At 38.9% G+C, this 27,500-nt stretch overlaps 4 protein-coding genes across 4 annotated transcripts in view; 2 read left to right on the forward strand and 2 right to left on the reverse strand.

The window, feature by feature from the left end:
- Positions 1-2,279: 2,279 nt before the first annotated feature.
- On the reverse strand, positions 2,280-5,067 carry LOC144663958 (small ribosomal subunit protein eS25-like). The gene is made up of 3 exons (XM_078525059.1): positions 5,014-5,067; positions 3,391-3,471; positions 2,280-2,594 (listed from the first exon to the last, which is right to left on the reverse strand). Exons 1-3 carry the CDS (start codon positions 5,014-5,016, stop codon positions 2,322-2,324), a joined length of 357 nt encoding a protein of 118 aa, XP_078381185.1. The 5' UTR covers positions 5,017-5,067; the 3' UTR covers positions 2,280-2,321.
- A 9-nt stretch (positions 5,068-5,076) lies between these two features.
- On the forward strand, positions 5,077-14,299 carry LOC144663923 (activating signal cointegrator 1 complex subunit 2-like). Its single transcript, XM_078525017.1, has 11 exons — positions 5,077-5,262; positions 5,612-5,704; positions 5,836-6,012; positions 6,300-6,358; positions 7,358-7,469; positions 7,953-8,116; positions 8,880-9,314; positions 10,198-10,281; positions 11,353-11,641; positions 12,017-12,561; positions 13,155-14,299. Exons 1-11 carry the CDS (start codon positions 5,113-5,115, stop codon positions 13,507-13,509), a joined length of 2,463 nt encoding a protein of 820 aa, XP_078381143.1. The 5' UTR covers positions 5,077-5,112; the 3' UTR covers positions 13,510-14,299.
- A 369-nt stretch (positions 14,300-14,668) lies between these two features.
- Positions 14,669-17,774, forward strand: LOC144663957 (uncharacterized). The gene is made up of 2 exons (XM_078525058.1): positions 14,669-14,888; positions 16,170-17,774. Exons 1-2 carry the CDS (start codon positions 14,853-14,855, stop codon positions 16,674-16,676), a joined length of 543 nt encoding a protein of 180 aa, XP_078381184.1. The 5' UTR covers positions 14,669-14,852; the 3' UTR covers positions 16,677-17,774.
- A 5,723-nt stretch (positions 17,775-23,497) lies between these two features.
- Positions 23,498-27,500, reverse strand: part of LOC144663931 (glycerol kinase 3-like) — a 32,579-nt gene continuing 28,576 nt past the window's right edge. Inside the window, exons 19-21 of the mRNA XM_078525025.1 lie at positions 27,049-27,192; positions 26,236-26,316; positions 23,498-24,411 (exon numbers count right to left, since the gene is read on the reverse strand). Coding sequence (XP_078381151.1) covers positions 24,320-24,411; positions 26,236-26,316; positions 27,049-27,192 — 317 coding nt within the window. The 3' untranslated portion in view covers positions 23,498-24,319. The remainder of the gene's footprint in view (positions 24,412-26,235; positions 26,317-27,048; positions 27,193-27,500) is intronic.

Consider the following 27,500-nt stretch of genomic DNA (forward strand, 5'->3'; position numbering starts at 1 on the left):
TTGTGAAATGTCAGCTGTGCACTGGAAAAGGTGATCTATAAATTGCCTTAAACATTGTGTGTCTCTTAATTACCAGAGGTGTTGATTTGTAGAGGTTTGACTATGGGTCTTGATAATGTGCGAGCCATTCTGGTTCGCCTGAATAACACAATGGTTAGCCTAAATAGCATGCCTATAGTTAGCTTAGGTAGCTTCCTGTTAGCCTTTATATACTGAAAAAAATTTGGGATTTCTGGCTTGCAAGTCACGTGGGCCATTCTGGTGAGCCTAAATAACACTCTGATTAACCTACAGTAAGCTTAGTAGCTTGCGATAAGCCCTTATTATTGGAATTTGAGATTTCTGGCTTGCATGAGTATAAAAAGTTTTTAACTTTTTATTTTCTTATGCCCTCAAGAAGACAGTTCTCACAGTTCCATGGGGTTGGGTGGGGGTTCTGCACCCAAATGCAAGGCCTTTCTCTTGGACTTGGAGACCTAGAGCTGGGGGCCCTATTTTCCTGTTTGAGGTTGTGATACCCTGTACTTTGTAGAGAACTTTGGCTAGTGAGCCCACAATCCTAAGTGGCTAGTTGCCATACCCATAAGTATCAAGAGAGGGAGGGGAGGATAAGTGGGGTAAATATTACCGTAAAAACCCGCAATAAGCCCTTTTTTAAAATTTTTTTGGGGGGGGGGTGGGGAGGAAAAGAATTTTTTTTTTTTTAATTTAAATAAATTAAATAAAAAAAAAGGGGGGGGGGGGGGGGGGTATGCATGGTTGAAAAGAACCCTGTGTGGCAAATTTTTAAATTAATATAACTTGAAGTTTGCTATGAAATCCGTTAAAGAGAATTTTCAACAAACTTTTCGAAACTTGTACAGCTACAGTGCTTTCTCACCCAGTCGCTCATTGTCTCGGCCACAATCTTTTTCCATATCTTACCTACGCCAGACAATGAGCGGCATAACTGAATGAGTGAGAATGGTATACTATCCCTTGCAGTGAAACTATGCCACAGATTCGGATTTCAACTAAAATAGTGGCAGATTGATGGATTTGGCACCAAAAAATAACATGGATCAGAGGATTTGCATACCCCTATTCACCCCGCTCCCTCCTACCTGTCTTCACATACTGAGCGCTGTTTTAAAACAAAGATTGGACTTAGAGAGTAGTGGGAAATCAAGCCAAGTGTGAAGCTTGCCCTTTCTTTTCAACCCATGAGAAAAATGGATTGACCATCACTTGGTTAGCCCAGATGGTAGGGTGCCACACTGCAAAGCAGGTCATGGTTTCGAATCCCAGCCAGATCACCGACTAGGTCTCTGGTTACATGCTGGCTGTGCTTTAAAGGCTGGTTTTCACTATGGACAGTCTTAATCAGAAGCACAAAGCATTACAATCTAGTGAAAATCAAACCACAGAGTCAAAAGCAGAGTTTCCAATCCTGCTATTAACTCCATCACTTATGATCATGTGAAAACTAGATGTCAAAGTTGCAAGCAAAAAGAAAGTGTTCAGAGGACATGAAAGCTAGCATCATGATTGGTTTGTCTTCCACTTCTGCTTGCAACTTCATCAATCTAGTTTAAACTGGATCACAAGCAACAGTTATAAGTGGAATAGGAAGTGCTATGATTCTTCCAACTCTGATTCTGTCAAAGGTTAGGGATTTTCAAATTTCACTTGGCCGTGTGCACTCTTGACTTGAACTATGACTCTGTCTACAACTCCAATAGTGACAAGGAGCCTCAAGAAGAAACTTTGCTCACTGTATGAAAAGAGTAGGGGGTGTACCCCCAGCATTGTGGTCTGGCATGTCACATTTGGGTTGGGCAGGTAGGGTGGGGTGAGTTCATGAATGCACTTGTTAATATAGTGGCTGCCATACATGCTGACATCCCATCTCATCCCTGACAAGAACTGCAAAGTGCATTTGAATGAGGTCAACTAGCAATAGAGTTTTTTCAGTCTAGTTATGACGCAGAGTTAGAGTGATTGATTTTTCCGAGACACCAAAATCCACAGTAACCCTTTTACTCCCAGGATCTCAATATTATTTCTCCTTACTATCTCCAATACATTTCTTATAATGTTAGTTCTGAGGATTTAGTTGTCACTTCAAAACCAGTAGTCTTTTTCCAGGACTTTCCAGGACCCGTACGAGCCCTGTAACGCTGTGCCACAACTCTAATAATAGCTGTCCCCTATTTGAACATATGGAAAATGCACCATATAGGTGCATTACCCATTACTGTCTAACGAATCAGGCAATTGAGAAAAGACAACAAAACAAGTGTCAATATGAAACTTGATTTATTTACTCCACATTATTCACATCACTGGGCAGGAGTTTCACCTTCACTGCCCTTTGTGGCTCTGGTATAAATCAGCTGTGAGTGGTGTTTCGACACCTCTTTGATCAGGCCCTTGGAGAGAAGTTCCTGCAGTCCACGGCGTGCCAGGGAACCCCGGATCTTCAGCCTTTCAGACACAACAGAGGGAGTGATCAGCCTGTAGCTGGGAACCTCTTTGTAAAGCTTGTCATAAGTGGCTTTGTCGAAGAGAACCAGGTTGTTTAGCTTGTCGCGGACTTTTCCCTTGGACCACTTCTGTAGGGTTAAAGAGAGAAAGGATCATCAGTACGGTCAAACCTTCCAGTAACAACTGAACCCTGAACAGTGATCAACATCGAATTTTTCTTAAAGAATCAGTTCACTGTGTACACAGGTACCCCAGATTTTTGATACAAGGGGTCAATTAATCATACATCACAATAAAATGTATTTGGATAATTATTATTTATCTGATATACATGTACAAAACCCTCTGGTCTGAGCAGTATTGTGTTACAATGTTGAGCATTGGAAACTTGAGGGAGGACTTTGTGGAATTAAAATAGGTTGAATTTCTACATCTCCTAAGTAACAATCTAAAAAATCAGAAATTTAGCTTTGAAAAACAAAATTGTTAGAATACAACATAACAAGTAAAACCTCCAAAAACAGGGCTGTAAATAACAGTGGGTCATCGGCGGACCAGAATTTGCTCATGTCCGATGAAATCCCAAGTGTGGTTGTACATGATGTCCTGACAATTTTTTGATCGTTAGTCATTTTAGGGCAACAATTAATAAAATTCAACCTTTTGTTTTTGGTGAGGTCTGACCAAAATTTTGTTTTGTCCGACCAAGATGGTGTCTTCGTAGGACATATGTCCTTTCAAGTGAAACAAATTATTTGCAGCCCTGAAAAATGACACAATAGTACAAATCGACACCAGAAATCAAGTACAGCTGTAAGGTAAGACAAGTTACACTATGTTCAACTGGAGCTTGCATAATAATTTATATGAATTATTTCATACACCACTGCCATTGTAATTAAAAGAAATGAAAAACAACTAGACCTTCTTTTTGGCTTTTCCACCACCACTAGATGGCTTGTCTTTGGGTTTTGAGGATGTCTGCTTTGTATCCTTCTTAGGAGGCTGTTGAATAATAACTTTGATCAGAAGTGTTACTCATATCTAACTTAACCACTGACACCCCACACACACTGGTTGGCTAAAACACAAATTTAGGGCATAAAACAAAGAAAGCCAAGTTTCATTCTAACACATTCATGAGGATTTACATTTTCATAAAACATAATAGAGATGCCAGGTATAATAGTGTTTAATCACTCTGGTTATTTGACCAGACTTTAAACTCTCATCTATGGGTTGTGCTTTCCAAATTCTTGTGTTCTCAAATTTCTGTTGTGTTTGGTAGCAGTATAATACAGTTGAAACCCTCTGCTAAGGGAGTCATCCCGTGGTAGACACCTTTTCCAAGTGGACGCTTTCTTGTTTCAAAGGTGTTCACTTACATGGGGTTCTGTTGTACCTGGTTTTTAGCTTCTTCATTTGTTAAATTGAGGATTTACATATGGTGTGAGTAGTCTTATAAGTGTTCCCAAATGGCAGCTTTGTTATGTTTGTGTCGAGTGTGAGATTATTCTTGCACTATTGCAGACCTCTCAACCTCAAAGAACCGGAAATCTGGAGATCAAGGTCAAAAAGTCGAGAGATTCGAGTAAAAACTGGGAGACTAATTAACTGACGGACAAAAATAACTAAAACCAGGTGCTAATTAAGAGGAAAAAAGTTTTTTCCTGCTTTAGCAATACAAAAACTAACGTTATTTTCACGGCTTGTGTCTGCTATATATGGTTATCGATTGTGTGTCTAGCGAACAAACTAATGAAATACCTTTGTTGGTTACGGATTTACACAGAATTGGCGCAAGACAATCGCCTTAGAAATCCAAAAATGACATTATACAAGAAATTGTATCCTTACAGCTTGTGACTCTGTTTATCATGAGATTTTTGTCTTGTCGTGAGACCGTGAGATTGAACTAAAAATCGTGAGTCCGTGAGACTTGAGAGGTCTGCTATTGGTTTCGTAGCACTGTGTTGTTGTTGATGATGATGATGATGATAATGTATGAGATTTATACAAAGGTAAAGGTGTAGTCACACACACTAAACCCAATAAAGTCTATTCTGGTTTTCAGTACAAATACATTTTGCAAATTTTCCTTTTCTGTAGCAAAACCCAAACCTTCAACAGCTTTGAATCTATTACTGTTAGCATTCATGTGACTGACTAGGGGAACTTTGCAGTTTTACACCATTCTTCAAAGCTAATTTGTATTTATTTTCTTCACCAGCAAGTCAATTCGTTATTGAATAAGAATTTCAGCAGACAAGGGTACAGTTAAGAGTTACATCGATTTTTATACCTAGCGAGGATTGTTATCTAAGCATTATCTGACTTCGAGGAAATGTACAGATCAACCGAGTATTTTACTGTAATTTCACGTGCTGCGGTTTTTGCTGTTTGAAAACGAAAATGTCATCATAAAGCAATTCTGAGCGCGTCAATGTCTTTGTGAACTCATAATTCAAGTTTATATTGACATTCCCGTGTGTAATCGCTTCTTACGACGCCTAAAATACTACAATTTAAGGAGACAACTTCACCAACCATGATTCCGAGTCACAGCAAAATGGAAGAGAAAGAAGCACACATGTGAGACACATAAAATACCCGAGGGGGGTCAATGCATTGCATGAATCACCAATAATGCTTCCCCCTTGTAGGAAAACTGCTGACAACACAAACTGTGGATTCGAACATGGCGGACGAAGGTTTGTGCGAAATCTGCGGCTAATAAATGTTTGCTTGAAGAATTTGGATTTTAGTAGTTCTAGCGTTAACATGTCCAGGAAAAAGGTGAGTTCAAACAATACACAAATAAGTTAAGAGTCGGATTTATGACATAAATTGTGTCTTTCTGATATTCTTAATGTTTTAAAAAGACGGAAAAAACTTCACAAGACCGTAGCTTTGCTTTCGATCCTCTTTTCCTTGCGACAAAAATGCCCGTTTTACTCCGATGTTTTATAAAGGATTGTACAATACAAGTTACTTTCACTGAAACATCAAAATATTTTTTATATATTTTTTAAAACATCTAGATCTTTTTGTTGTTTTGTCTGCTTTTCAGACTACGTTGATCTCCGATGCATCCTTTTTGCAATAAACTGAACTGGCATTTATTGTTGTGTTTTGTTATATATAGAAAGACAGAGAACCTGAAGGTGTTCCTTTGGATTTAAGGGTTAAAACGATAGTTAACCCTGTGACAAAGATTGTTGAAGAAATCCAAGAATTGGCAAGTAACACAAGTCTTACTTGTAGCTTCCTTTAAGTATTTATATATTAGGTCGTATAATTATAGTAAAAAACTGTATTTCCAAACCGTAACATTTATGGTGTTTTATTTTATCTTTTTTTATTAAATAGAGTCCCGTCTGGGCTGAAGATGTGCAGTTTGTTCCATACACCCCTCCCCCTGTGCAGCTCTCATCAGCTGCTGCTCTGGATCATGGTGGAGTGGAAGAGTGGAGTGAGAGAATTGCATTCATCAATGAAGACTTGAAATGGCTCCTGAGTCTTCCACACAACAGATTTTGGTGCCAGGTGATAATGCGGTTATATTTTGAAGGACCACATGGCACATTTAGGTTGTGTTCGTCTGGGACTAACGGTGTAAATTGCGAATGGTTTTGGATGATTTAGTTTACGTGTCCAATAGAACAATATTATTGATTAGCTGCTCAGACAGAAGTAAACACCTATTGTGTTTTGTGCAACACCAAAAAAGTGAACAAAAACACAGAACAAAAAACTATGTGAAGCTTCATAACCATTCCCCTGTTTAACTATCAAAATGGTCTAATGAATTATGTTTTGTAATCCCACTGAAGGTCATATTTGATGAGACATTACAGCAGTGTCTGGATTCTTACCTCAGAGGTTCACCAAGGTAAAGACTGCATCAGAGATTTAATTTCTTTTACAGTCAACTCTCGTCATGGTCGGATGCGCTCTGGGCGTCGTTAAGTGTCCGTTATAGCGAAAGTCCGCATTAGCGGGAGTCATTTCCAGTCAAACCTCTTTTGCCGGGGATCTACATTTTGTCTGTAATAGCGAGTGTTCGCAATAGCGGGATGTCCACAAGGCGAGAGTTGACTGTAATTCTATGGTATCCGGTCACCTCGCCCCCCCTCCCCCATTTTTTTCTCTTTTTTTCTCGGTTCTTGTTGGGGGGGGGGGGGGGGAGGGACCCAATTCTATGTTTGGTAGTTTTTGTAATCTTCTCCTGAGCCTACTGGCTTCAGATCAGTGCATGAAATTTGTGACTGGGTGTGACCAGAAGAAAATGAAATTTAGAAATATTTGTCCTTTGGACAAGTTGACAAAAATATTGAGGCTTGTAAAATTCCACCGTTGTAAATGCATGATCCAAAAGCCCAGGCTTGAGCTTCAGCCACTTTCTCTCTTGTTGCAATTTCTAACCTCACCTGAAGTGCCTGTCTCTTCTCCTGTGTAAATGGGTGGCTGTGAATATATGCATTTAACTTGTATTAAGGGTAGCCAGGTAAAATGCTCTAAAGGGGATAACAATTAAAGTTAAAAAAAAAAACGTTGACTGGTCGTCTGGGGCAAGCAGTTCTTCATACGGGCAACTACAGCTGTAACTTTCATTATTGCTTTCCCAATAGGCTAGGGCCCGGGCAAGTGGTCTGCTGACTAAATTGTAAAAATATAAATTACTGTCTACAATAATTATAGTTCAATAAAGGTGTAGATTGGTACAATGCAGTTGGCATTGACCCTCTGGTCTCCATATATATTTCCTATAAACTAAGATAGCTTGGAATAAAATCAGAGTAAAAATTAAATAATTAATCACCATTAAAAATTTTAATTGTTATAAATTGCTATTTTAATAACTCCAGTTATTTTGTCTATTTCCTATCAGAAACTTTGATGCATCATCAGTTCTTCCACCGGAATCAGCTGCTGTCCATGAAAATGTCCACAAAAGAGTGTTCATGACATATCTTAGAATGTCAACACACAAGGAATCCAAGGTAAATTATGTCTGATGATTCAAGGTTGTCAAAATTAGCTGGCAACCGGTGCATTTCACTGGCTATTCCGAATACTGTGTCTGCTACTCCGAATATTAGTAGGTCAGTTCTGAGTGTGTGTTATCAAGTTCTGAGTGTTTCGTAGCCCCCTACTTTTTGGATGAAGCCTGCTACTCAAAAATCCACTGACAACCCTGTGACTGTTACACTGTATGTTGTACAGAATAAAATAGAATACCTTGTGTAATACAGTTGATTCTACTCCAAACTTCTACCTCTAAAAACAACTCTTAGCAGTCTTCAAAGACCTGCTTTAGTTATCACTGGTCTTACATGGCCTGCATGCATGTAAATGTACAATGGATTCTACAGTGTTTCAACAGCTTTTAAGAATAATTTGCCACATTGAATTATTCTGTCTATACATGTAGTAACTATAGACAGAATAATTGATCATAATATTCGCATTTCTTTCCCTTGCAGGAGGACTTCTTTACACTGAGCACATTTGGAGATATTCTCTATGAGAACTTTTTATTTGATATTCCAAAAATCATGGATATCTGTGCCCTGTATGGAGGGGAGAACAGTGCCAACACACCACTACTGCACAAAATGCTGGAAAATATTTTCTCCAAACAACCAAAGTAAGACTAATAAATGAGCACTCTTTATTTTACTCTTTTTTGTTTGATAGCAAATCTACAGCCTACAATTTTATCAGTTTAGTTGGGCTGTCATGTGCAGTTATCAGAGTGGTAGTGCCTGTTTTTTTTGAAAAAGTTTAAGGGGGTGACCCTTAACTACAAAATGGTTACTATGGATGATTTCTAACCATCATATCCTGGGCTTTTCTGGTATCCTGGGTTTAGTTTTTGGCCATGTTTGTTCTATTGGAGGTTGCCTTCATTTTGGTAGTCATGACCATGTTAATTTTGGTAAGTCACGTGACCAGAACACAAAAACCCTAAAAACACGCCTTACATTTTTTCTCTGTTGAAATCAACACCACAGATAGCTTGCATTTAGAAGCAAAATCTATAGTTACTATATTGATTTGTTAAAATTTGCATTATTTTTAAAGTTATGACCTCGCAAAAACTTTATGACGTCATAGTTTTTTCAGTAATGCGAATTTCAACGATTCATTAATATTCCTTGGATAAAAGTAGGCACTTTAAAAGTCAAGTTTCTTGCCTAAGAACACAAAGGAAATCCAGCCAGGGCTTGAAGCAAGACTGCTTGATCCTGATTCCAGGGCAATAATCATTAGGCCACTGGATCTTCCACATTCTTTCTCTATCAATACTAAAACTACAGAGAAATATAATCGTAAAAACCTGAGCTAATTAAGATCAGATATTCATATCCATTATTTATGAATTTGACAAAAACGGTTTTTTTTTTCAGGTATTATGGTGACCTTGATGCCACAATTCCAACAATTTATGAAACATTAGATGATATCTTGTCAAGATGTGGAATTAAACATAAAACAGAGGACACTTCAAATACTCCTCAAAAGCTTAGTGATGCAAAAAACGGCCCAAAGGTGTCACTGACCATTCAACAACTAGAGGACATTGTCCTTTATTTAAATGATACAACAGAGACATTGCTGGCCTTTGTGAGTACATATTCCCCAGTTTGTGAGTCGTTTCACAGACAAGGATTTGTACAAAGAATAGCTTGCTTCTATGAACTGATCACTCCATATTTGCGACAATATCTGACGGATGTTGAATCACAGACATTGAAGGACAAGTGGAAGCTTGTTAAGGTGGCACTCGTAAAGCTTTGCCGTGTGATTCTCCATACATGTTTTGTTGAACCCTTAGAAAGCAGGTAGGAGTATTTTACAATTGCCTGATTCCCTCTATGATGCACACCTGCAAGGAATCATGGTAGTTGTATTCATCGTTGCTAAGTCTTGCGCATGGCTTGATGAATACAACTACCATGATTCCCTGAAGGCATGTGCCATAGAGGGAACTGGCCATTAAGAAATACAGTCAGGTAAACAGTGCTTTACAGACACCCACTTACAGTTGAATGACTTCAACACCCACAGGGACCACCCATGTGTTTCAACCAATAACAACACAAGTTTAAGACAAAAGAATCTGAGTTTGTGAACTCGTGATCGGACCAATAACGTTGACACAGTGCAAATGTTTGCTGTTGGAACTAGGCCCGAACACAAACTTTACCTGCCTGTGATGAGTATAAATCTTTTGTTCTACATGTATGTAAACTCTTTCTCTGATTGTGTGGTTCCAAAAAATACCCATACCCTCCCCATACCCTCTCCATGGAGGGTCATTGGAAATTCTGAGGGGAGAAGAGGTAGAGTAGGTCATCAAAATTTTTGAAAGAAAGTATAAAGCTAAACTGGAATTTGCAGAAGGGAGGGGGGGGGGGGGTCAAACCAATATTGGGGGAGTGTGAATATTTTCTAGAAAAATAGTGTTTGTTGTCCAGGCATTGGAAAGGCCAGATACATTCTCTCAAAATTAGAGAGATATATGAAATCCCATTAGTGCAGAAATATTCTGGCTCATTAATGCAAGGCAGAGGGACTTATTTCCTCAATAGGCTGCATTCTGCCTTGCTGATGGTTTGTTTAGTTGGCAAACAGAAATCAATTTTTTGTTGCTAGAATGTACCGGTACGTGGTTTTATTTTTTCTTACTTAACAGTGCTGGTGTTGATTCTTTTTGTGTCATAGAGAAATCAACAGCAGTGATGAACAAGCTCAAACATGTGTTGAAGATTATTTGCAAGTGCTAACATCAATTCTTTCTGAGAAAAGGTGACTATTGAACATACACTTTGCCTGGGGGTGATGGGGAGAGACTCCCATGTAAAAGTGCAAGAGCCTGGAACAGTCTACAACTACCACAGTTACGACAACTTATAGCAAACTTCCCAAAAACTTCAACATGAATAACATGAATGTATTTTGCAATCTAAAATAGACCATTTCCGAGTTACCCTTTGCCTCTGTTTCAAAACGAGTCTACCTATGAAACCATTCAAATGAAAATGAATTTCATCTACAGGTCCATTTTCATGCAAATCAAACTCATTTTCATTTGAATGGCTTCGCACATAGACTCATTTTGCAACAGAGGCAAAGGTTAACTCGGAAATGGCCTATTACGCACTCTCTTCCCAATACCTTCTCAGCCCATTACCCACATCTTAAACACAAGGTTCCTTAAGTGCATCTTGGCCCACACTTTCTAACCTGTGGTTACCACTAGTTTAAATATTTGAGTCCTTAGACCCTCCTAAGAAGGAGGAGTCTTAGGCCCTCTAGAAATTTTGGATGCCCACTTTTCAAATCCTGTCTTAACGCCCACCAGTAGATTTAGCTCCTACCTGCAGTCAACTACTATAATGAAAGACACCTGGAGCCAGGACCCTCCCTTTGCTATTCTTATGACAGAAGTTATTTTCAGGACATGTAACTCTTCTGTAGATTTGGTTTAGACTTCAGACTATTCCTGTCCATTAAGGCCCGGCCAAAATAGGAAACCAATGATTGTTGCAGAGGCAAATGTTTTCCAGGATAGCCAACACAAATTTTGCTTCTGAAACATACGTTGCCCAGTTTAGCCACCGTGGAAGCAATGTTGACTGGTTCATAAACATGCATGACAATTTGTTCCCGGAACAGCTCTGAACATTGTTTCCTCGTTTAGCCACCCAGGCAGCAAAACATTTTCCTTGCGGCTACCTGCTAAATGAGCCACCTAGGAAACATGACAAGGAACAATGTTTCTGCAACAATGTTTCCTAGTTAAGCCAGACCTTTATAGTGAGGTGTTTGCAAGGCAGGAGTTGACATTTTATTCATTTGTTTAATTTCAATATTCAGGTTCCTGAGTAGTTACGACTCAAGATTCAGCATAAGAGAAGACCTCAACAGAATGCAGAAGTCTACAGCAAGTGTGGATGAAACAAGGGTGGATTATATTTTGGCTGCAGTTGACAGTGCAAGAAAAGCATTTTCTTGCCGTGTAACTCGAAGAAAAACTGGTAGTCAAGCTGGAAGTGATCCTAAAGTTGCTTTTAATGGGAGTGATGTTGCTAATCCTGTTAATGGTCGTTTGGACAAATGGACAGAAGAGCATGTCCAAGATGTTAATGGATTTGTGGAAGATAAGGTAACTTGAAAGACAAAAAAGCTAGTGCCGTTTTCTGATCCAACTGGATGTAAAAAAAAATAATCATGACTCGCTTGCACACGTTTTCTTGCGCTTTGAGCCGGCTACGAGTATTTGCTCTGAGTTTCGATCGGTTCAGTGGATTGTGTGTGTGTGTTTTTGTGATTAGCCAGACTAATTACTTTGGTTTGGGTTTTACAACTTACACTGAACTGAAAACCGCTTTAACCCTGTTGTCTAACACTGGTCATTTTAAATGGTAAAACCCTAAATGGTACCAAGCCATGGTCAGCCCAAGGGTTCATCAGCCCATTACCGGTACTTTTATATGAGATCCCCCAGGGCTTCGCTGCTCATCTTACATTTATTTTGCAGAATGAGGGAGCAACATCCAAAACAGTTGATGACGTAGAGTTATTCTCCATGGTAACCCACATTCAAGATCTTCTGCCAGGACTTGGTGACGGGTTTGTTATGCTGTGTTTGGAAGAACTGAACTACGATGTAGAACAAGTTATTAACTTACTACTGGAAGACAACCTGCCACCTTCACTTCAAAATGCAAACAGGAGCTTGTCTAAAGAAGAGGTGATAAAAAATAGAAAACAGCCTACGACAACTGTGTTTGAAGAAAGGCACTCGGTCTATGACAAAGATGAATTTGATGTTTTCTCAGGCAACAAAGTTGATGTAACAAAAGTTCATAAAGGAAAACGTCGCGACAGAGCAAATCTGAAGACATTGTTAACTGATAAGAGTGACGTCACAGAATCAGTGAAGGAGCGGTATGCTGCGTATGATGTGTTCAATAGACATGCGTGGACTGCTAGCTTGTATGATGATGAGTATGATGACACATATGACTCGCAGAATGTGGGTGCACAAGATGCTGACTCAGCAGATGAGCTGACAGTACGAAGGTACGTGATAGTTGGGATGTAAAGATTAAGCCGCACAAAATAAGGCCTGTTCTATATGAGTTTACAAGGCTGTCACCCATGGTTCCCGTTCTCTTGACAGAGTACTTTACTGTACAACTTATGTGCAACTTATTCAAAGTACATACAGCCTTGAAAAGCCCTTGAATTTTGACTTCCATTTTGAATTGGTCCTTGAAAAGACAATGATTTTTTGTGCGCAGAGTATTGTTCTCATGATGAGACAATAATCACACGACTTTGGCCTCTGAATACAATCGACCAATCAGTAAGAGCATCAACCTGAAGACAATAAAACTAAATCAGAAAGTTAGTATCAATTGTATGGTTTAATTTGCTAAATCTTCACCGACTTTTTAAATAATGTTTTTTGTTTCACTTTTTGAAATTCTTGTCAACAGAAAACGTTTTTCCTGATAGAATGAACCAACCAACCTGATTGGGTCCTATAGAACACAACACTTGTCAATCTAAATAAGACAGTAAATTGTTCAGTTTAGTCCTTCAACCTAAAGGGCCACTGACAAACATTACGTAAGAAATGAATTAAAAAAGTGTTCGTTTATCTTTCATAGACCATTTACTATTCCACGAGTTCTGGGTGGATCACCAGTACCATCAGAAGACGAGTCAGACAGCGAAGAAGACAGTTCAATTGAAGAAAGCAAAGAGAAAGCAGAGGAACCAGAAATAGACAAAGCTCTTATCAATCGAAGACAGCGCGGACCGAAGAAAGATGTGAAGGAGGGTGAAGCTGCCAAAGAGGGGCAGAAAGGAGGACCCAAGGGGCGTGGCAGGGGTGCTAGTGCTGGAGAACAGAGAAACAGAGCGTTTAATGAGCGAAATAAAGGAACCAGAGCCAATCATAATCGTAAAGTGGGAGCAGATAGAAAGAGGGCGAAAGGCATGGGAATGCTGTCACAGCGGTAACAGTTCTGTTTCATGCCTTGTGGAAGAAACTGCACTGTCCAAGAAAAACTTTGTCTAAAAAAAATATATTTTTATTATAGCAGCAGTTCCCTGCTAGCAGTCACCTTTTACGTCATTTCGACAGAGCGACCAAAACACTTTGTTGTATGTCACATGTGACACAATGATACGCTTTGTCAAGAAGATAAATCTAACAGGCAGGTGAACAGAGTGCTTCGGGACAACCGGTTTAAAAAAAACTGTTGTTTAAAAAAATAAAATCTAACATATACGAAACTAGGAATTTAACCTAAAATTAATAACATAACAGTTAATAAATTACAGGGTTTCTGTAGAGTACTCAGTCAGCAGATAGATCAAAAGGGCATGCGTAGAAGGTGCTTTAGGTCAACAGGTTTCAAAAACCGGTCAGTTTGGTCCACGATAGTTTTGCCTCATTCTCATGGTCATATTACGCTCAGATTCAACCAAGAAAAAAATGTTGTTCCTAGTCTTCCTTCGTCTTCCTTCGTAACCACAAAGATCGTGCAACGAGAAGCGTTAAAAAGGACGGGAAAATTGCACGATCCATTGTGGCACATCTACAAGCTGGGAACGGTTCCCCCTAAAATTGCCAGTTGCACACAGAACAGCAATGTTTCAAATTCATCGACTAGCCAATGGTTTCACACTATTTGTTGTGTGCAAGATAGCAGATAAGTTAATCCGCTCATTCCCATTAGTAGCTTCGTATAACATATAGATTAACTATAAATAACCTACAGACTGGCAATAAATATCGATTATATAATGGTATGCGGTAAATTAAATATCAGTCTGCTCGGAAGGCCCGTTATCCCCCTAGATTCTGTTTAGCGCAAAGTCACCTCGAACTTTAGTGATAAGAAATATGACGCCTGTTGTTTTCGGAGATGTAAAAATGTGTAATTTTGAGTATGAATAAACGTCTGCTAAGATTTCCGGAAAGGCAACCACATACCACAGCTCTAAAATTGGGGTAATAAGATTTCTTTTCCTAAAAAATTATGCACCTTTATATTCAGCTAAAAAAATCCGAATATCCTATTAAGAGAGCCCAAACGATTTGGGAAAACGGAACAACGAAAACTCAAAACATTTGTTTCAACAAAGCACTTTTTAAAAAATTTCTGGGGTTGAGTGTCCCTTTAGTCCGTGACCGTACGGTCGTTGAACAATAGAGAAGGGAAAACCCCCATCGAAACTGAAAACTACTGAACAAAGGGACTGTTTGTCTGCACCAAGAACATTCTAAAATTGCCAGCTAGTCTAGCAACAGCCCGAAATCGTCTTTCCATAAGCGTTTTCTTTTTCTACAACCAGTGATGGGAAATTTATTTGGAAGACAACGAGTAGCGAAGGTAGGGAGAATCTGTGCATTAATTAAAGGGCATGAAAGGGAAAAAGACAGCGGAGAGAAAGCTTCTCTTTCGTGTTTCGTTTCCTGGCTTTCCTATATCTTTCGCGGGGTTGAATAATAATTAGCGCTCATCGTTTACCATGCAGCCTTCAGCCTTAAATCGTTTAGCGTTCAATCCATTTATCTTGACAGTTCCTTGTCATCCATGTCCAATACACCCAAACTGGGTCGATTCGTCAAGAGTACTTGACGATTCGACACGATTCGCACGGCGTCCATCCGCTTTAAAGGAAGTCAAGGGCTAGCACAAAATGATAGTGTAAACTTTCCTCGTTTTCAAAACGTGCCAGCACATTGGATCGATTCGTCAAGAGTGATTGACGATTCGACACGATTCGCACGGCGTCGATCCGCATCACCTGAAGTCAACTTGGCCGAAACGGAGGGCTGGAAACGTTGTCGATTCAAGACGATTCGCCTGCCTTGGTGTCAACCCGACATACCGGAAGTCGATGTACGTTAGACTGTAAAACTAACAGCATCTTGGCCAACAAGGAGGGTTAAAAAATGTTCTCGTTTCGACTCGATTCGAGACGATTCGTTTATCTTGATGTCGACCCAACATACCGGAAGTCCATTGCGCGAGACTTAGAGAAAACTAACAGCATCTTGACCAACAGGGAGGGTTGAAAATGTTGTCGATTCGATCGATTCGTTTGCCTTGATGTCGACCTGACTCAACGGAAGTCGATACGTCAAGACGGAGTCGATTTGCATTAACGAAAGTCAAGTCGTGGGACCAACCCTCCCTGTTGGCCAAGTCGCGGTTAGTTTTCAAAGTCTCGCGGAAATCGACATCCGGTATGACGAATTCTCGACATCAAGGCAGACGAATCGTCTCGAATCGAGTCGAATCGCAAACATTTTCCACCCTTCCTGTTGGCCAAGATCCGCATTACTGGAAGTCAAGGGCTAGCACGAAATGAAAATATAAACCTTCCTCGTTCAACCCTACCTGTTGGCCAGCAAAGCGTTGATGTTTCATTTGGGGGTGTAACAAAACACTTATTGTCTGTTCCACGGGAAACAGTAAGTTTTGTTTCCCATGGGGTCATTGTGCCCCGACATTACAGAGTTCCCATCAAAAGAACATCCAGTTTGACTGTAAAATCTTCCTATGGTTATTCGCTTTAAACGTTCAAAATTACTATAGGGTATATATACGTAGCTATTAAACACCTTGGCAAACAACTGATATACACTTTTTTTTTGTTGTTTGAAGGGTTATGACCAAACATTTTATGTTACTTATATTAATGGTTGTACTCTGGGACGGCTGATCATTAACAAATGCGGAAACGCAGGGAATTGGAGCAGTCTGAACTACGAAAAAGCGATGACCTTGAGATTTTTGCAAGCTGCCATCACGTTTGTTCCAGATGCTTCGAATGATGGGGCCGATCTGTCTAACGCCTCCTTCATTCTCAATGTGCCGAGAAGCGCGTTTGTAGTCAAGGCTGGAGATGGAGACTGGGAATTCTACTTCACCGAGGATAATTACGGCAATATTACCGGGAAATGCACGCGTCAACCGTTTAGGCATTATCTTTGGAATGGTGTCAAGAAGGCATTTACATGCGTTGGGAAACTAGTATGGAAGGCGGTCAAAACAGTGGTTCCCCTAGCCATCACTGCGGGAGCTGCTGCGATTCCTGGGGTAGGTACCGCTATGGCTTCCGTTTTTGGCGCTTTGGGCGGTGTTGGAATGTTAGCTTTGACAGAGGATTGACTGTTGACAAAACGCTTAGATTTTGGCATGTGACTTGCTGAAAGCAAAACAATTACGTAGGCAATTCAACCTTCCGAGGCACAGAAAGTGTCCCAAACAAAGACATCCTGCCACTCTAAACCTTTTACTCAGTCAATTAACTTTTACCGAACTTTCCCACAGTTGTTTTCTATACTTCCAGGAAATATTCTGTACAATGCATTGTTCACTAACGGAATGACTTTCATAATAAACCGCCACTTGAGTTTAGCCGAAGTAATTAACTTTCGTTTGTCGTTAACATCGTTTGTTAATCTTTCGGGTTACTACGATAGCTAAAAGTGTTTTCAGTGCTTATAGCAGTGATATTAGATTGGCAAGATATTAGTGTTTTTGATTTGCTTTTAGCTATGCTTAGAGTGAATTAAGTTAAAAGAAACATGTTGAGATAAGATATGTGATCTTAGTTAATTGCGTTGGACGTAAACCTTCTTAAGTGAGTACGTTGGCCGTGTATTTCAAAAGAACTGCGGAAACGTTAGTTTCCGAAGTAAACGAACAATGGAACACTTTTATTAAGGTTTACTTATTTACGTGGAAATATTTACTTAGGGCCTCTTCACATGAGCCCGGTTAACGGGCTGTCTCGGTTACCAGGACAGATTTTGACGTCTGTTCATATGGAAAATTTTAGCCCGGTTGACGGGGATAAAATTCAAGAAACGAAACCAAAATTGCGACACATAAAGTTGCATCTTTTTGCGACTATCGTAGCTTTATCGACCCTTGTAGCTTTACTGATAAAGCTAATTCGCATATTTCTAAAGTGGAAATAGATACAAGGCAAAATTATGCCATTTTGACCGCCCAGTTACGAAAGGAAAGCTATTTTTTCAAAAACAGTTGCGTCCCGGCGGCCGGGCTGGAGTGTTCATATGAGGAAATTTTCTTCCCGGTTGCCGATATCTCGTTTGCAGAAACCGAGATATCGGTAACCGGGCTGGCCCGCCTTCTCATATGAACACATCAAAAATTTTACAAAGAAAATAGGAGTGAGCCGAGATCTCGGTAACTGGGCCAGCCCGGTCAACCGGGATCATATGAAGAGGCCCTTAGTCTCACTATATAGTTTTAAATTCTTTTGTGCTGCTTGAAAAAAATTCGGATCACAATCATTTCGTTGGCATTCTGTTTAGCTACTGTATGTAGTGATTGGTACCAAACATTCTGATTTCGGGATAGGTTTTTAAGATAGTTTGAGTTGGGCGAAAGTTCAACCTTCGGTTCAGTTTGGTGACTAATCACCTAATTTTTTACTCTGGATACGAAGCACGTTTTCAACTATCAAAGACACCACTATTTCTATAGTTTTTGCAAATTTTAAAAGAATGTTCCTATTGACCAATCACAGCGCTGTATGGACGTAGTACGAGCGTAGTTTTGATGTAAATTAACGAGTTGACTGAGTATAAGGGCCTGTTTACATGGAGGGAGGGTGCCCCGGCTAACAGAGTTACCCGGCTAGAAGGGATAAAACCTAGCCCGCCTTTACATGTAGAATTCACAGCCCTTCTACCCGAGATGAGACAGCGTCATTGAAGCGTGACACGGTGTGGGAAAACATTGTAGCTCCAAATGGTTGAAGAAAAATATGACTTTTTACTGAATAATCAAGGCTTTTCCTCTTCAAACCTATTTTAATTTGATGTGCAAGTTCTCAGAAATTTACTGCGTTCATTTTTGGCGAAATTAAATCGAAATTCAACAGTATTTGGCTGTCAAATTGAAATTAAATTTTTGTGTCGTGAATTAGGATAATCATTCCAACGAAAATTTCGAATTAATTAGCTGTTGCTCAAAGAAATATTTTCCAGCCGACCGATAAAACTAATTTTGATCAAATAGCACTGTTTGGGTCCAGAATATATACATTTTATGCCATTTACTTCAAATTTAGTTCAAAAACACGCGCGAAAACCTATCCCGGCAAGCCGGGATAGCTCGGTCATAACCGTTTACATGGCAAAAAGCTGTCCCGCCTAGAAGGGTGCCCCGGGCAAGTAGACCGAGTGCCCCGGCAAGGCGGGTTACCCTTCTAGCATGTAAAGGCTTCAGTACGTTTTCTTAAGAAACGTATGAAAAGTTGGCTCGCCCAGGGTAGCTCGGTTAGCCGGGTAACTCGGTTAGCCGGGGCACCCGCCTTCCATGTAAACAGGCCCTAAGACTTCAACAATAAAGAAGACCTCTGATCCGAAAAAGACGTAGTCCGATTGAACTAATTCCCCCCCCTCCTTCAACTACAGTTGCGGCACGTGCTTTAACGTCGGCCCTCAAGCAAGTGCTGAGTCAAAGCTGAGTCAAAGACCTAACAGCCCAAGGAAGCCCAGGGGCAGGCATTGCATGGCTGGCTTGCTAAAGGGGTGGGCATAGTCAGGTTTGGTTCACTTTCAACAGACTTTGCCAGTCACACCAATGGCATGGTATTGCTCTCATTTTTTGAGCAGCTGAATCCTGCTGCCTGAACCCTGTGACAGCTTAGCTGTGACATGGGTGTGGCAAGGCACTCCACCCACCTCCCTGGGCTAATAAACCATCTGAATGCAATGGTCACACTACACATCTCCAAGACTCCATGGTCTGGGCTAGCCAGAGGCCCTCAGGGGGAAAGAGGCTGGGTGCCAGTGAATTGCAGTTGCAGCCCTTCCTGTCAGTCTACTGCACACCTTTTGTAAATATTAAAAAAAAAAAAATATGTTAATAAGCAAAATGGTTCACCTTAAAAATGACCAGTTGGGTAGTTTTTAGCTTGAGCTAATTAACAAATTCCTATTGTTCTAATATTCATCCGTAAATATCTCCGCGGAGAAGGGGATTTCCCAGACGGTCGTGTGCGCGTTTGAAAGAGTATTGTAACGATAAGTTTTTCCTTGCTTGTTGAGTTAAAACTGACTTTGAACTGAGAGAGAAGTGCGCTGTAGCTACGCTGAAATCTGGCTGAGATATGACTCAAATACCACTGAAATATGGGGGAACTTAACTCGGTAGAGCACTCACTTGCTGCGGAACGAAGCCTCGTCAACAAGCTTCAAGGTACACGGCGATCTAACTTCAAGGAACTTCAGAACTACAGACGTAAGGCTGAGACAGAACTTGGGTCCAACAGTAGTTTATTCGTATGTAGCATGTAATCATCGATGTACTAATCACACCGTCGATGTAATCACCGATGTAATCAAAGAAACTTTTACAACGTAGCTCCTTATATATCGTTGCTTCAAATAAGGTGTTTACAATACTAACAATGCTTTGAATACAATTCAATAAAATGCGGAAACGATCGAAATTACAAGAGTTAACTTATAACAACAGTAGGAAGTTTACAAAATTAAAAACGAGAACTTAGATTAAAAATCACAACTTTGAAATTAGAAATAGCGAACTTAAATTAAGGTAAAGCAAGCATAGGAAATTAAAAATGAAAAGCTTATTAAGATTTCTGGAATTGGTTTGCTCAGCTAACTAACTAAGAGCAACCCTTGAATAAAAAGCAATCTAACTTCATTAAGGAAAATAAGTTCAGCTGGCGAGCTTCCGTGGAAACTAATATAAAACCAGGAACTTTTAATTATGAACGGAAAACTTAAAAGAACGAATTAGTGCAATGTTTATGTACTAAATTGACTGTGGTTGTAAAAAAACTGCAGATGTACAGCTGTACAATTTCCAAACACACGACAAACATGAATTTCTACTTGGACATGAACTACTGTTGGTTTTTGAATGGTTTTAAAATACTGAATAAGGATAAACACAGAAATGACTGAAACATGGAAAATTCTCCCGTAACAGTATACGTATGGCTCCACGTCTATTGTGTCGAAGTCACAAGTGTTTTACACAGAGAAAATCCCCTCAGAATATTCAAACAATAGAAATCTGTTAATGAGCAAAATGGTCCAACTTTAAAATGGTCCCGGGGGGAGGCTCCGCCCGAAAGGGGTACCTTTTTCAGGCTCAAGGTATATGAAAGGGCAGGGATTTTACAAGTTTTGGTATACGAAAGGGTATGGAAATCTGTCATTTAGGTATTTAAAAGGGCCTTTAATTAAAATATTTCGAACAGACGCAATTTACGGCTGTATTATTTTAATGTATTAAGCGCTACGTGAAAATGACAAGAAAACGTCCTGTTCTAAGTCTATGCCATATCTTTTAGGTATATGAAAGGGGTACCCTTTTTCAGTAAAAGGTATACGAAAGGGGTACAATTTCTGTCAAAAATGGTATATAAAAGGGTAAGGGGTCAGAGCTCGGGGCGGAGCCTCCCCGTATAAAACTTTTTTGAGTGCCCCCCCCCTGGGAAAATGGCCTAGTCTGGGTTATTTCTGAGTCATTAACAAATTCCTATTGTTTCAATATTCATGCGTAAATATCTCCGTGAAAAGGGGGATTTTCCAAACAATCGTGTGCGCGTTTGAAAGGGTGTGGCTCCATGTCTATTGTGTGCAAGTGTCGGAGTCACAAGTGTTTTACACGCAGAGTAAATCCCCTCTGAAAATAAAAACAATAGAAAACTGTTTATGAGCAAAATGGTCAAATGAAAATGGCAAGTTTGAGCTGCTTTAAACTCATGTACAAATTCCTGTTGTTTCAATATTCATGCGTATATTTCTCCGTGCAAAGAGCGATTTCCCAGACAATTGTGCGCGCGTTTGAAAGGGTTTGGCTCCATGTCTTTTGTGTGCAAGTGTCGAAGTCACAAGTGTTTTACACGTAGAGAAAAATCTCTCTGAATATTCAAACAATAGAAATCTGTTAATGAACAAAATGGTCCATCTTGCTCGTTTGGACTGTTTTTAACTCATTTACAAATGCCAATTGTTTCAATATTCATGCGCGAATATCTCCGTGAAAGGGGGATTTCCCAGACAGTTGTGATCGCGTTTAAGGAGGCTCGATGTAGTTTTTTTAGCCGAAGGGTGGTTGCTTTGAAAATTAAAATTACCTAGGAAGCCAATTTTCGATTTTTGCCAAAATACATCATAATGATCAAATATGACCAAATTTTATTTTTTTTACCCGTCACTTTGTCCCAAAGGTTACCATAGCAACCATTGACGTTTTCTTTTGTCCTCAAACAAGCTTGATTTTCTCGAAATCTAGATTGACTCTTGGCATTCATTTTTCGGTATGTTCAAGTATAGTAGATTTACTACCTGTACACAAAATTTTTGGAAAATCTGTAAGAGCGTTTTAGAGTAAATCAAGAATGAAGTTTATGGTATTTTCTTATAATTTCTTACAATCGGCAGTCGATATATTTTAACAAATTAAAGCAAAAAGTCTTTCGCTTTTAGTTAATGGTCTTTGATGGTGTAAGTATTTATATTTCAGTGAGAGTAACTGTGCTCAAATAATACGAAACAATTTTAAACCGCCTATTTTATTTTAAAACGGTGTTTGTCTGAAAATTTCATTCTTGATTTACTTGAAAACGCTCTTACAGATTTTTCTAAAACTTTGTCAACAGTTAGTCAATGTACTAAACTTTAACATATCAAAAAATAAACACCAAGAGTCAATCTAGATTTCGAGAAAATCAAGCTTGTTTAAAAACAAAAGAAAACGTCAATCGTTGCTTTGGTAACCGTTGTGACTAAGTGACGCAAAAATCGAACATTGGATTCCTAGGTAATTTTAATTTTCAAAACAACCACCCTTCGGCTAAAAAAAACATCGAGCCTCCTTAAAAGAATGTGGCTCCATGGCTATTGTGTGCAAGTGTCGAAGTCACAAGTGTTTTACACACAGAGAAAATCCCCTCTGAATATTCAAATAGAAATCTGTTAATGAACAAAATGGTCTACTTTAAAAGTAGCCAGTTTGGACTGTTTATAACTCATTGACAAATTCCTATTGTTTCAATATTCATGCGTGAATAACTCCGTGAAAGGGGGATTTTCCAAACAATCGTGTGCGCGTTTGAAAGGGTGTGGCTCCATGTCTTTTGTGAGCAAGTGTCGGAGTCACAAGTGTTTTACACGCAGAGTAAATCCCTTCTGAATATTCAAACAACAGAAATCTGTTTATGAACAAAATGGTCCACCTTGAAACTGGCCAGTTTAGGCTGTTTCTAACTCATTAAGAAATTCATATTGTTTCAATATTCATGTGTAAATATCTCGGTGAAAAGGGTGACTTCTAAGACAATCGTGTGCGCGTTTGAAAGGGTGTGGCTTCCTGTTTAATGTGTGTAAGTGTCGAAGTCACAAGTAATTTACACGCAGAGAAAATCCTCTCTGAATATTCAAACAATAGAAATCTGTTAATGAACAAAATGGTCCACCTTGAAAATGGCTAGTTTGGGCTGTTTTTAACTCATTAACAAATTCCTTTTGTTTTAATATTCATGCGTTAATATCTCCGTTTAACGGGGGATTTCCCGGACAATTGTGCGCGCGTTTTAAGGGTTGTGGCTCCCTGTCTATTGTGTACAAGTGTCGACGTCACAAGTGTTTTACACGCAGAGAAAATCCCCTCTGAATATTTAACGATAGAAATCTGTTAATGAGCAAAATGGTCCACCTTGAAAATGGCCAGTTGTTAACCGTATTAACAAATTCCTATTATTTCAATATCTCTGTTAAAAAGGGGATTCCCGGGCAGTTTTCTCTGCTAGGGTGTGACACCGTGTCTATTGTGTGCAGATGTAAAAAGGTGTGAGGGCGTGTCTGTTGTATATAAGTGTCGAAGTCAAAGGTATTTTATGTAGGGAGAATCCTCATTGTTGCTGTAATTAAGAAAGGTGTAAATAAATTGATACTTCAGTTTCATTGACATAAAATGCCAGTAGACAGTTTGAGTTATCGTTCATTTAATGTTGTTTCCAATGTGAGCATGTGTTATATTTTCACAGAGTAAAAAAATACTGTCATTTACATACATGTATCACATGAAATAACTTGTGTTCAGAAGAAAGGTTATACCAAAAATTTAAAAGAATGTCATTGTTTCTTGCTAAATTCTTCAGTTGAAAGTCTCATGCATAAAAATGGCAGAAAACAAGTACCGGTGCTTGGAATTTTTCGTGCCACGTGACACATAAAAATGAAAAAAAAGTCAATTGACCAAAGTCAAACTTTAGGAGTGAATCATTTAACAGGAGTGAATCATTTAACAACATAAAAACTGTGAAAACTGCACTCTAGGAGCACAGATAACACTGAGTGGAAAGCAGTCTCCTAACATGATCTTTGTAGTTGTTCAACACAAGTTGTGGTAGATAAGGCTCAGAATCCTAAACCAAAATTATACCAAGAGGCTAGGGTCTATTATAGGGGGCATTTATTCTGCAAACCACCATAATTTGTTCCTCCTAGACCACAAAAAGCTTCTGTTTTCTCCTAAAGACCAAAACTGCCATAATTTCTTGACCATAAAACACCAGATTAAAAGGAATGTACCCGCAAACTGACACTCAAAATTGGCTTCAACTGCCAGAGGATAATAGACCCTCTATCAAAAACTTGCCACGATTGAATTCAACAAAAAATATCACATGCATATGATAAAACCCTGATATACACTTGTAATCTTGATAGAAATAATTTCATAATAATTTAATACTAAATCATTTATTGTTTTTTCTTAATTTGTTATCTATGTCATCTCATTTTTGCTGCAATCAAGCCTATGGCTACACTGCCAAATATAAACAGCGCGGGTCCCAGAACTCCAGAGGAAGACTCTGATGAATCTGAAATAAGAAGTTAAAAAACCCTGTTATTAGAACTAAAAATCTATATTCACAACAATAGAGTTTACGTTGACTGACCTAAGATGTAGACAGTGTATATTTTATCAACAAAGATTTATGCCAAGTACCGTAAATGATCGATTTAGCGCCGCTACTCGAAAGTGCCACACCTTTACAGAAAATACAAAAGAGACTGTGAAACTGTGTTCATTCGAAATAATTAAATTGTGCATACATGTACCTGGTATGCGCCTCACTTAATTCTCTCTAAATTTTCCTCAGTGTTTTATACCAGTAGTTGAAATAGGCGCCACTTTCAAATAAGCACTGCATCGAAATGAAATAAGCGCCGTGATCAATCAATCATTTACGGTAGTATTATCAGATCCACAAAACAAATACCAGGTATTTAACTTAAGCATTGCATGGCAAAGAGCTAGGGGGCTAGTTTCATTTGCTCAGATTTGCTTGGTGTTTTTTCACATGCCTTTTAGTTTTTCTGATTTTGATGTAAACAGTGACCTTACATAAAGTGATCTTGCCTACAGCCTTTCAATTTTGTCCTTAAATATTGGCTCGGATTGCTTGTTAAAAGGTACACAAGCTTCTGTTAAGAATATGTTGTCAACTTCATCAGGCTTTGAGGCCAAAGTGTATGGATAACAAAGTAATGGAAAGTGATGTGACCTTCAATTTTATTTTAATATTGACTATTTTACTTTCCTTCTATTTACTATTTTATGACCAGTTTTATCTTACTATATTTGCGAATATTTTATAGTTTTTAATATTTTAGTGTCCCTAATCAGCTTCCACAAGCTTAATATTTAGACACTTAAATAAAGCTCATGTACATACTGCTCTACTCTAACACTAACTGTAACTGCTATTTTCCTTAACTTTATGTTCAAAATAAAATAAAGGAAGTGCACAAAAGGTTATTGTTAAGACTCATACAAAACATGTTACATATAACAGAAACAAAAATAAATCTAATAATGATACTTGCAAAACAACAAAACAATGGAAAAAAATTAAGCCAATCTGACCTCCAAAGAAACTTCTCTGGGGTGAACACTGTTTGTATGTTCAACCTAAAACAATATGAATTGTGGCGTGAAAAATGTGAAACAATAAAACAAAATAGGTATGGCAAGTTTGAGTGCTGTGGTGATTGCAATGAATCTTGTTTCTTCATGCGTTTTAATGTTATTCTGTATTTTTGCACTATCCCTTTTTCTAAGTTTAAGAGGTCAGTTCTAACAAAATTAACACTTTTACGCTGCACTGGCTGTCATTAGCAATTATTAGCATATTATTAACTATGCTTTGATGAGGTTTGTAAGCATTACCACCATTATCAATGTAAGCTAAAGCTTATTAAGCTGGCTACTTTTGCAGGTCAAAGGCCACATCACAGGTGGCATATTAGATACAATGTTAAATATCACAGGTCACAAGTGAGATATCAAATGGCAACATTACACATATTAGAAAACTGCGCTCGGATGAAGCCAGTGATTTTTTTCTAACTACAGGACAGTGCCATGCAAACATGCTAAATTATATTATTGACATTTCATGTTATAAAAAGTGAAGAATATTACTCAAAAAGTATAATTATTATAGCATAATAAAGTAGTAATCAAAGCATAATTACAGTAGAAACTAAAAACAATGACATGCTTTATTATATTATTTTGAAATGTAGGTTTTATGATCACACTGATTATGAAGTACGACACGATTTCCCACATATGCATGAAACTTTGCCTACTACATTTGATGTGTTTTATTTCAGCCTTTTTATTTTCTTACTGATACCTTGGTTTTCCTCATCATTCACTTCCCACTTCATTGTTCTCTGAACAGCCTTCTTCCATCGAGCATAATGGCGGTCCCGATCTGTTTTTGAAAAAATATCAATTGAATAAATTAATTTGGTTTATTTTTCCTATATACATGTATTGCCCATAAATAACTGCATGAGACATTAGTCTTCTACAGGTCCATCTACAACTGAAGACAAAAGTAGTTGGAACACTTACCCAATGAAGAGACAAATACTGATACTTTACACTTAAACATTATCAATGTCGCATGGGAGCTCAACATTGGGGGAGGGGGGAGGAAAGGAAGAAATTAAATTTTGGTAGCCCTGCCAACACTTTTGAAAAGGGTTGTAGTCTCCTTTGCAGTAATATATAATAGCTGTGAAGAAGACTTAGGTCCATTTATTCCTAGCCTAATGTGAGTAAAAACTTAAATTTGCCAGTGAAAGGAGAGGCACAAGTTGGTCTCTTATAAAGGCCTCGATTCAAGCTTAGCTGAAGCTGTCTTTTTACTCTTAGAGTGTCTCTCTCTTTGGGAGTACATAAAGAAGTACAAAAGAGTACTGGCAAGTTTGTAAGGGAAGCCTGACAAAAAAAGCTGGGGCGCGCAGATGCTGTGATAGCATCCCATCCCGGAATTAGCAGGATCACTTAGGGAAACCTGGTTAAGTGCTGCCTAATGATAAGCGACATAGACGTTACTCATCCAACCCCCTCCCTTCCTGTCCTCCTCCACCCGCACCTAATCTAGCTGTAAGCTAATAGTAAGAAAGTAAACTTATGTAAGGTAAGTAAGTAATCTTACCGCGTGGGTCAATATCTGGTTCAAACACATCAGTGTTAATTTGAGACTTGTCCTCTGGATTTATTGTCCACACATCCACTCCCTTGGCCATGCCTGCAGCCATTGCTGCACCCAGGGCTGTGGTCTCTGGCATTGTTGGACGAACTACAATTGACAAACAAAAAATAAATGCCATTCATGTTGGGACACAAGAATTATGACACACACAGAATTGTATAAATGTTAAAGGAGCTATGTCACAATATTTTTAAGCATTTTTTATAGTCTGTAAACAGACTCCCAAGTGGAGCATGATGTAAAATAAATTGGGGAGGTAAGCAAGCCAAGCGTGGCCTCGGGAGTGGCCTCACCCACGCTGGGCTCCCTTCGCTTGCCAGTTTCTTATTTTTGCCCTGTCCTACTTAGGAGCTTCTTCACAGGCTAATTTTTTCTGATTTACAAATTACTCTTCT

This window comes from Oculina patagonica, chromosome 8, assembly GCF_052425735.1.
Source record: "Oculina patagonica isolate OP01 chromosome 8, crgOcupat, whole genome shotgun sequence".
In the NCBI taxonomy this organism is placed as follows: Eukaryota; Metazoa; Cnidaria; class Anthozoa; order Scleractinia; family Oculinidae; genus Oculina; species Oculina patagonica.

Bases quoted from the DNA above. Each gene is read 5' to 3' on its own strand.
- LOC144663958 (XM_078525059.1), bottom strand. The intron at 2,595-3,390 runs GTCTAGTTGTTT...TTAACCCTACAG, and splicing joins GTGGAAAAGCCAAAAAGAAG to AAGTGGTCCAAGGGAAAAGT.
- LOC144663923 (XM_078525017.1), top strand. From the start codon at position 5,113: ATGCTTCCCCCTTGTAGGAAAACTGCTGACAACACAAACTGTGGATTC. The intron at 10,282-11,352 runs GTGACTATTGAA...TTCAATATTCAG, and splicing joins TCAATTCTTTCTGAGAAAAG to GTTCCTGAGTAGTTACGACT. The intron at 11,642-12,016 runs GTAACTTGAAAG...TTTATTTTGCAG, and splicing joins ATGGATTTGTGGAAGATAAG to AATGAGGGAGCAACATCCAA.
- LOC144663957 (XM_078525058.1), top strand. From the start codon at position 14,853: ATGGGAAATTTATTTGGAAGACAACGAGTAGCGAAG. The intron at 14,889-16,169 runs GTAGGGAGAATC...TGTTGTTTGAAG, and splicing joins GAAGACAACGAGTAGCGAAG to GGTTATGACCAAACATTTTA.